The sequence below is a fragment of the Paramisgurnus dabryanus genome, chromosome 15 (genome assembly GCF_030506205.2).
Source record: "Paramisgurnus dabryanus chromosome 15, PD_genome_1.1, whole genome shotgun sequence".
Classification (NCBI taxonomy): domain Eukaryota; kingdom Metazoa; phylum Chordata; class Actinopteri; order Cypriniformes; family Cobitidae; genus Paramisgurnus; species Paramisgurnus dabryanus.
Genome location: NC_133351.1, coordinates 17294517 through 17304721, shown reverse-complemented (window position 1 = coordinate 17304721; position 10205 = coordinate 17294517). Strand labels below are relative to the sequence as shown.

The 10205-nt window shown below is 37.6% G+C and overlaps 1 protein-coding gene across 1 annotated transcript; it reads right to left on the bottom strand.

Moving 5' to 3' along the window:
- Window positions 1-3825: 3825 nt before the first annotated feature.
- On the bottom strand, window positions 3826-9766 carry dbr1 (debranching RNA lariats 1). The gene is made up of 8 exons (XM_065251636.2): window positions 9420-9766; window positions 8981-9105; window positions 8745-8825; window positions 8569-8654; window positions 7698-7922; window positions 7317-7394; window positions 6113-6258; window positions 3826-5278 (listed from the first exon to the last, which is right to left on the bottom strand). The coding sequence occupies exons 1-8, from the start codon at window positions 9614-9616 to the stop codon at window positions 4510-4512; spliced, it is 1707 nt and encodes a 568-aa protein (XP_065107708.1). The 5' UTR covers window positions 9617-9766; the 3' UTR covers window positions 3826-4509.
- Between the last annotated feature and the right edge of the window lie 439 nt (window positions 9767-10205).

Genomic DNA, 10205 nt, shown 5'->3' with positions numbered 1-10205 from the left:
GTGGTTTGTTGTAATTCAAACTCAATTGTGCTGTCAAGTCCTTCTTTTCTCTCTCTTTCTCTCTGCACTAAATGACAGTGCAGTGGTTGGATAGTGCAGATTAAGGGGGCGGTATTATTCTAATAAGATATCCTTATGACATCATAATGAAAGCCAAATTTCAATGACCTATTTTTGCTCACACCTAAGTGGCAATGCTAACATTTTCATGCCATGGCCCCTTTAATTTTCTGTGGCTCTTAGCACACAATGTAACTACAGAAGAGTCGAGTTTTAAATAGGAAAAATATAAAAACACTTTAGTTATTTTATTAGGCGTGATGCTAATGGTCTAATCAGATTCAATGGATTGTGCTAAGGCAGTGGTTCTTAAACTTTTTCCGCGTGCGGCCCCCCTTGTATACGGTGCACTTGGCAAAGTGTAGTATTCCATCCTATATATCTGAGAGACTTTAGTTTTTTTTAATTTATAAAAGACAGATTCGCTTTACTTCTACTTTCCTGGAATAAACCCGAGCCCCTGGAGGCATACCACGAGCGGAGCAAGTCACGAGCAAGCAACAAACACAAAACATTATCCCAAATTATCACTCACTTACATTAAAGGGCGATCCAGGACTAGGCCTTAGTTATTTTAGGACATTTAAGTAGTTTTTACAAACAAACCTTACAAAAAACAATACTGGTGGGCATCTTGAGACAAAACAATGGTACTGATGTATGTTAAAATGTCAGTGCAAGGTGTTTCAAACATGCATTTTAGTCTGGGACTAGGATAAGCCCTGTCTGGGAAACCGCCCCCTACATGCACGACATTGCCAAAAAACAAAGACATTTGATGCAGTTTTACTTACCGCCTGCGACACGATCTGTTCGGGACCACAACATTTCAATAAAATCCAGCTTTAAACAAAAAACTACAGGGTTACCCCAGATAAACAAACTATATCCATTGTTTCCATAATACTGGATTCATTGGGAAGCTAAACAAGTCCCATAACACACCCTGTTTCTGCTTATCTCATAGTACCCATAGACCCTTTTACTGTTTGTACACAATGATGACGTGGCAGCGTATGCGCGCGCATTTAGGCAACGGAAGTATCGTAAGAATCAACAGTGAAGCAACACAAACAGTAAGTTATTTAAAAAAAATTGACTTTATCAACATTTTCAACACAGCTACCAGATCCGTGTACTATAGTGGAGTGGATAAAAGACGTTAGCAGATGGCCAAAAATAAAGTTGCCAGATACATATATACGTATATTAGTATATTATATTAGTGCAACCAAACGCAACAACGGGACATTTTGATGTTGAGAAACCGTTTTAATAAACTTTCTGAGTTGCTACCACGTTAGAACCAATGGGAATACCACTTCTGTTGCCCAAATGCGCGCGCAGGCTAATTGATCACGTGCTCTGTAAAAGGGTCTATACTATAGACCAGTGGTTCTTAACGTTATTCCTGGAGGCCCACTGCCCTGCATGTTTTGTATGTCTCTTTTATCTGGCAGACTCAGTTCAGTTCATTGAGATCTCTTCTAATGAGCTGATGATTTGAATCAGGTGTGTTAAATAAGGGAGACATACAAAATGTTCAGGGCAGTGGGCCTCCAGGAATAACGTTAAGAACCACTGCTATAGACTCTATAGAGTAGAATTACTTATATATCAGCGAATGTTTCCGGAAAAACACAGTTCCCTTAGAAGTGAGTCATGAGCAAGCAACAAACAAAATGTTTGTGTCATTAAAGGGATACTCCATCGTTTTATCATATTAAACTATGTTATTACCTTAACTAAGAAGGATTGACACATACTTCTATCATCTTAGTGACATTTTGGTAGCACTTAGCTTAGCTCAGTTCATTAAATGGTACCAAACAGAGATGAAGTTAGAAATGACCAAACACATCAACCTTTTCCCTATTTGTAATGAGTAGTTATACGATCAAATATGGTGGCACAAAATAAAACGTGGCGCTTTTAAAAGCGGGTTAATAAGGGTAACTATAATGTATAGTGCAATAGCACTTTTTGGAGTACTTCGACTCAGCGCATAATGAGAGGGAGTTTTACTGCGCCGAGTCAAAGTACTCCCAAAAGTGCTATTCCGCCATACATTATAGTCTGTCTTTTATAAATTTTATTAAACTAAAACCATGTTTGATCGTATAACTACTCGTTTCAAATAGGGAAAAGGTTGATGTGTTTGGTCATTTCTAACTTCATCTCTGTTATGTACCATTGAATGAACCTAAGTGCTACCAAAGTGTCGCTGCGCGCCACAGTGCATGCACTAAGATGATAGAAGTATGTATCAACTCTTCTTAGTTAAGGTAATAACAGTTTATTATGACAAAACGATGGAGTATCCCTTTAACATTACAGCCTACGCACTTACGCGCAAATTCCCAAAATAACACAGAAGCAGTCTTTCTTACCGCCTGCAACCCGTGACAAGGTTGGGATTTTCCACGAAATCCATCATTAAACAAACACACACAAAACACATGCTGCTACCCCAGATAAACAAACTATATACATTGTTTCTGTAAGGCTGGCATAATTGGAAAGCTAAACAAGGTTTTCTTCTCCTTACAACCAAAAACACACTTCTTTCGTAACATTGTTAAAGGAACAGTATGTAAGAAATTTATATCAATTAATCATTAAATGGCCCTGAAATGTCACTAGACATTAAGAAATAATTTTCATTTCAAATACTTATATCACTGACAACAGTGGTATAACCAGGATATTATCATTGAAAAAGTGGAGTTGCAGCCCTCAACTGATGTTTATGTTGTCGTTTTGTATATTGGCCACCAGCTGTGTGATTGCAGTACCAGTTTTAGCCACATGTTTTGTGATTGCAATACCAGTTTTGGCCACAATCCTACATACTGTTCCTTTAAGTCTTGATATAAAACAAAGTTGTTGCGTAAAGTGATGCCTGTGACTTCTAGTGTCCTCGTCATTCTTGCTCTGACGAGGACTGATGTTTGGACGTGCTTTTCTGGGGGAAGTGCCCATAAAAAGAATATGATACGTAACGTCTACCCATGGTACACAAGATGTACCCATGTGTGTAAAAAACTTTTACATGAGTTTGACCCAAAAATACTCCATCCCAAGCTCACCTACTTTGTTAATGCTTTGCCTATGTTAAGCATAAGGAATCCAACTCCTAAACAGTGTTAATAGGTCACTGCATTTAATAGCTTTAGACTACCCCTTTAAAGGAAAACACCACCATTTTTCAAATTTTGTCTATGTTCTTACCTCAACTTAGACAAATTAATACATCCCTATCTTTTTTCAACGCATGTACTAAATCTTTGTACAGCGCGTCATGAATGTTTTAGCATTTAGCCTAGCCCTATTCCTTCCTTAGGATCCAAACAGGGATGAATTTAGAAGCCACCAAACACTTACATGTTTTTCCTATTTAAAGATTGTTACATGAGTGATTACACAAGTAAGTATGGTTGCACAAAATAAAATGTGGCGATTTTTAAGCTGACAAAAATTGAGAACTGTATTGTATGGGGGAAGAGCACTTAGTTTGCAGCACTTCAACCTTGGCGCGCCGTAACATCACATGTTTCTAAATTCATCCCTGTTTGGATACTAAGGAAAGAATGAAGCTAGGCTAAAGGCTAACACATTCACAATGTTCAAAGATTAAGTACACGCATTGAAAAAAGATAGGTATGTTATAATTCATAAATTGAGGTAAAACATAGTAAAATATTGAAAAACTGTGGTGCTTTTCTTTAAGTGTTGAAATTATTTAGAAAGTCAGTCTATGAATGGTTCGTTTTTATAGTGTATATTTGAGTATTTCAACATACAAATGACATCAAAATCATGTTGGATCTCTGATGTATTTACAAAAGAAAAGTAAAGCCAAGTAAATTACCACAAAACTAATAAAATAATTGCAGCAACATAGCAAACAACTGACGGTGATATATCATTGGCTAAAAAATTAAATATACAAAACATTAAAAGCAATCACAAAGTAAATAAAGGATGAAACACCATCACTGGTCGAAAGTTATACTGTAAAAAACAAAACAAAAAAATGTTAAATCATTTTCCTTTTAATTCCAAATGATTTTTAACTTAAAAGCTCTCTTCCTTTAAATCAGGATAGGGAGTAGTTATTACGTTAATGGAGCTTTACACAACAACTTGGCAACTCCAATTCCCTAAAGCATTTGTTCACCCATAAATAAAAAACCTTGTAATTTACCCTCACGTCAGACCTCATTTATTTCTTCTGTGGAACATAAAGCAGGTCTTGTAAATGTCTGATATTTTTCTATACAACGAAAGTTACAGGTGACCATGGCTGTCCCTTATCCCTAACTTGTATTTTTATGTTCCACAGGTGAAAGCATATAGTCGTAAAGGTTTGAAATGAAACATGAAAATAAACTGTGGCAGACCAGTTGTCATGCTTAATTTGTATGATAAAAATGTAGTAACACTGATCTACCCCTCACTCTCTTCATCCTCTACTGCGGTGTAGATACTCTGGTTTCTCCGTTTGATTTGGGGTGTGCCACCCGAGTGACTCGCTAACACCTGTGTCTCCCCGCTGGTACGTTTGGGAACCCTGGCTGGAGTTAAGCCACCTTCCTCCTCTGAGCTGCCCTGAGAAATGGATGCTGAGGAGGACAGGGAGGGAGGAGGAAGAACGAGAGACAGCGATGAGCGTAGCGGTGCCTCCGTCTCTGGTGGAGCACACGGAGGTGGTAAGATCAGTCTACTTGCAGTCTCTCGGAAAGGACTGCTGTCTCTATCGCTGTCTTGGCCTCCGACCTTCCCTTCTGGAACCACTGCGTCAGTCCCTTTCTCCTCTGCACATTCTTCCCCTTCCTCCCATTCATCCTCGATAGTGATTTCATCTGGGTTGTAGGAGTTGGAAAGGACAGAGGTATCAGTGGGATATTCACTGGGTTCATCCGTGCTACCCGTGCTCCCGTTGTCTTCATCCTCCTCCTCTTCCTCCTCTTCTGTTGCACCTGTGGCATAAATTTGCACACCCTGACCTGCAATGGCATAAATGTCCGTCAAGCCGAGAGTGGCACATAGCTCTGTGGTTTGGGGGTTGGTGGAGTAGGATGGCTGGGCTTTGCGCTGGGGACGGTTGGGGTCATAGACGGGCACGGTCATGCTGAAGTTGTCAGAAACGCAGAGGTCACCACTCAAATCACTCACAACCTCCATCATAGCTTCTTGTGAGGCACTGAAATCCCACCTGTAAAAGCACTTATTCAGTATGACTACAAAACATGGATATTTATTTATGAGCAGAAAAAAAAACTTTATTTATAATACACTGGTTACTAAAATAAGCAAACCTTTAAAACATACAAACCTTTTAGAATTAAGACTTAACTACATTATAAAGCTTAAAGGGACACTCCACTTTTTTTGAAAATATGCTCATTTTCCAGCTCCCTTAGAGTTAAACATTTGATTTTTACCTTTTTGGAATACATTCAGCCGATCTCTGGGTCTGGCGGTACCACTTTTAGCATAGCTTAGCATAATCCATTGAATCTGATTAGACCATTAGCATCACGTTAAAAAATAGTTTGGATATTTTTCTTATTTAAAACTTGACTTTTCTGTAGTTACATTGTGTACGAAGACCGCCAGAAAATTTAAAGTTGCGATTTTCTAGGCAGATATGGCTATGAACTATACTCTCATTCTGGCGTAATAATCAAGGACTTTGCTGCTGTAACATGGCTGCAGCAGGCGTAGTGATATTACGCACTGCCCGAAAATAGTCCCCTGCCATTGAAAGTTACTAAGGGGACTATTTTCGGCTGCTGCGTAATATCACTACGCCTGCTGCAGCCAAGATGTAACCTACAGAAGAGTCAAGTGTTAAATAGGAAAATATCTAAACTCTTTGGTTATTTTTAGCACAATGCTAATGGTCTAATCAGATTCAATGGATTATGCTAAGCTATGCTAAGAGTGGTCAGCTGAATGGATTTCAAAACTGTAAAAATCAAATGTTTAACTCTAGGGGAGCTGGAAAATTAGTACTTTTTCATATAAATGTAAATAAGATCCATACCGGGGGTGTAGGCCATTGTCCTGTGGAGGGTTCCAGTAGTTGCACGAAGGGTTTTGAAGGCTGTCTGTTGCTTTCAAGATGGCCAGCCACTCTGGATCATACTCAAGATGCTCAGATGAGCCTGGTCTATCTGCTACCTCCACGATCTATAGCAGGGGTTCTCAAAGTTTACATTCAAAGGTCCAAATCTGAAATTCCATAATTTTCATAGGTCCGGAAAAACTTTATGTAAATAATTTGTTTATATAACAAATCAAAACAAATACTTTGGGAAAAACATAAGTGTATTTTGCATTTAAAGTAATTTTTTTTTTTTAAATAAACACAAGAAATATGCCAAAAGTAACCAGGTGCAAAATACAGAGCAACCTAATTAGAGAAATGGCACAGGTTGTTCTCCATCATATGCATAAAACATGGCAAAAAAGTGTGGTTGGTAGGCAGAGACACTGACCAAAATTAGGGGTGCACCTATAAATTGGCTGATGATGCTTGCTATGCTTCTCAATGAATAACGGTGAAATGCCGCTACATCCAAAAGCCAGGGGGCGCTCTCGGGCAGAAACTTAATATGCGCTGCAGACGAAGAACCAGACACACGGAGCTCCAGGAAATGTCTTAAGGATATATTTATATTGCTGTTCTTCAAACCTTTGCAGGTATTTTCATGATAATAAAGAATATGTATAAGATTATGTTTGACGAGTGTTGCTTTTTAAAATGCATGTTTTAAACGACTCAAACCAACAGTGATTGGTAAGGACTGATCAAAAGCCGTAGTACATGAAGTAGCTGTGCATAATATCTGGGTGTGATGGCTACAGCGTCACACAGAACATTTTTAAATAATTTGTTTTATTTTCGGACCAGGAATACTCTTAAATCTAAAAAGAAAAAAAAACTAAACGAATGGTTTACAAGTTTAATATGCATTTGTAAAATAGCAAATGCACACATTTAATCAATCAAATAGAAATGAATGCACTTGTAATATGAGGTGGACGCGGTCCGGATCAAGTTGCCATCGGGTCCGGATCCGGACCGGAGTCCGGACTTTGAGAAACCCTGATCTATAGTATTGAAACTTTTACTCACAAAGACTAGATCTGCTCCAATCAACAATCTCTGGCCAAAATTTATGCAAAAGATGTTTTTTAAGGAGAATCTAATAATATGCTATCGCTGTATAAGGGTAGATCATTACCTGAAGGAAATCTCGATGTGGAAGACACTTGTCAAGTGAAAGAAACTTGGTGATCTTTGGGGCAGCATTATTCTTAGCCTAGTGGAACAAATAGCTTTATTTTATTGCGTTAAAAAAAAATAAACTCTGCTATATCCTTCTATCTATCTGTCACTATCCATCTATACACACACACACGCACACTTCTTAGGGCTGTTTCATACATTTCGTGTTTACTGCATGCAAGTTAAGTGTAACATCAGTGTATTAATATATATTTATGCCAATTAGTACTAAATGGATGAGAGTAATATTTTTGCACTTGAGATGTGTGAAGAAGCCATAAAAATTAAAGCCTTTAATATGTATTACGGTTATCATTGTGGGTATATGAGGACCTACCTGGTGCTGCATCAATGCAGCAAACTTCACATGCAGATGAGCGGAGAACCAGTAGCTGGGCTGCAAATGCTCCAAGAGCTCTGCAGCAGCCGGGCTGCCAAGGGTCCCATTCTCCACCTCCTGTCTGAGAAACCGCTTTTTGTGCAGAAGCTGGTTTGTATTGCCATAATGATAGATGCCTCGTGGCCAATCATGTGTCATGAACACATCTAAGGGCATTTTGAGCTGGATGAGATTATAAATTATACATGGATAAGAAAAAAATCCTGGTACAACAACCATCCAGCAGGTATGCAGAAAGTAGGTAATAGCTAAAAATGAAAGAACTAGTTCAATAAGTTCAGTTGAGCTTAATTGACATTTGCTATAAGTGTGGAGACATAACAAGAACAATTATGCAGTCTCACAGAACCATGGTGCTACATATTAACATCTATAGATGTACACAATGCTAAGCAAACAAATGATGTAATCTAACTATGCATTTACTTAACATAAAAACGTTAAACTACAAGTATAGCTAAATCTAAACTAAAATGTAAACTAAATCCAACAATACAGATACTTCATCTAAATGTACACTTTATGTATATTGTAGGAATGCTTTGCACATCTACATAACTGTGTATCAGTGTCTGCTAATATAATTATAAAAATAAATTTTATTAATAGCCATTAGTCTGTTTAGAGAGCACTTTATGGCCTATTTTTGCAATTCAAGGCATAAACTCGACTGTACATATTTAACACCAAGATGTTGAAAAACTGAAAAAATACAGTTTAGCTACTTTATGCCTATTTTGAAAAATCTTAGTGGAAAATGTGTACGAGTATGATGTCTATTGATGTGCCTAATATTATTACAATTTACCTGTTTAAGCTTGAAGACATCAATATTTCTTATGTGGTACACACTGCGCATGGTTTCTGGGTTGTATGGCGGGTACTCAAAGTGTCCTGAAATTGTATAATGTTTTTTTTCTAAAATGTAACATGTTTCAGTTGAAGGTTTACCAACATAAGATACTTGGTGCCATTATAACCCACCTTTTCTGTAATCATGAGATTTAAAGATTCCAGAAAGACCGCCAATCCGTATTCCTTTGAAGCGTACAACACCAGCATAACCTGCAGAATGAGCAAAATTAGGTCCAATCACAACCAATATTTAAGGTTAGCAAATCGAACCCACAACTTTTGCACAGCTAAAGTTCTGCTCTGTCAAATAAAGCACAAATTAAAGTAGCAATGTTTGTTAAAAGTTAAAAGATGGAAGGTCTCACCCAAGTAATAAATGTTGGGAGCCACCCAACCTCCATATGGAAGCTCCTGCAGATAGTTTGATGCCTCATGGTTTCCACCAATGAAAATCGTCAAAACCGGGGCCTTCTTTTCACCAGAGTAGTACCTTAAGAAGCACAATGACAAAACATGAGTAACAGTAAACAATGAATATATCTACAGAGCTGTAACGTTATGCATGTTTAATAACTGGTTGATTACAATATTTAAACTCTGCATGTGCATTATCCATTGATACAACCGTCTAAACTGGCAGATTATGGTGTCATGGGTTTAAACCCACCAAATACATAAACTGTTAAAAATTAATAAGTCACCTTAGGAGAAGATCTACAACTGTAAATCATACATCCGTACAGGCCTATGTATTTCTATCACTATCAAAGTAACTTAACGTTAACGTATTAGGTGTTTGCTTACTTGTAAAACGTTTGCATGCTTCTATATTTGGGAGGCACTGCCATGCACTTCATATCTCCTTCATTTCTCACGGCCTGGAAGTCTCCACAGCAGAGGAGCAGGTCCACCTTCACACCTTCCTTATTTTCCAGGTAACTGATACTTTCATATATCTTATCCAGCTCTCCATGACAACAGCCTTCTACTGCAATCTTCATCTTTATATCGGTAGGTCATATAACAACGTTACACCTAAAGACAACGAAACACCTCACGGATAGCAAAATAGGTCAGCTTTTACATCTTTACAGTCTGAAGTAATGTTGAACATACGTTTTGCCTCCATACACTCGCATCATGCGTCTTTGCGCAACCGCAAAACGGACACGTGACCATCACGGTGGATCTATTTTTATTCTCTATCCACATTTTCAATTTATATTTAATCCTTATGTAAAAGAAAAATTCTTAATACACAGTCAACTGTCATCCCTGGCCATAAGACTGGTGACTGTCTTTATATTTTGCTTTGTAATATTTACAATTTTTTTTTTTTATTAAATTGCATGTTAAATGTTTATATTTTTTATTTTTGTAATTTAGGAAACAATTGTAAATTTTGAGAAAATATGTATTGGGAAACGTTAATGCGAATTACACAATTTTACTTTTAAACTAAATTTAATGGAAAGCAGTGCCGAAAGTGCGCCTGAGAATTTCCGCTGACATTTATCACGTGGTACATGTTTCTTTTCTCAGCTGGACGCAGTAATCAAAAACGTTTTTGCAATAAATAATGTATGTTTT

Coding starts and splice junctions, on each gene's coding strand:
- dbr1 (XM_065251636.2), bottom strand. CDS start 9,616: ATGAAGATTGCAGTAGAAGGCTGTTGTCATGGAGAGCTGGATAAGATA. Junction 9,106..9,419: donor AGCATGCAAACGTTTTACAA/GTAAGCAAACAC, acceptor GTGCTTCTTAAG/GTACTACTCTGGTGAAAAGA. Junction 5,279..6,112: donor GACAATGGCCTACACCCCCG/GTATGGATCTTA, acceptor GTGCTTTTACAG/GTGGGATTTCAGTGCCTCAC.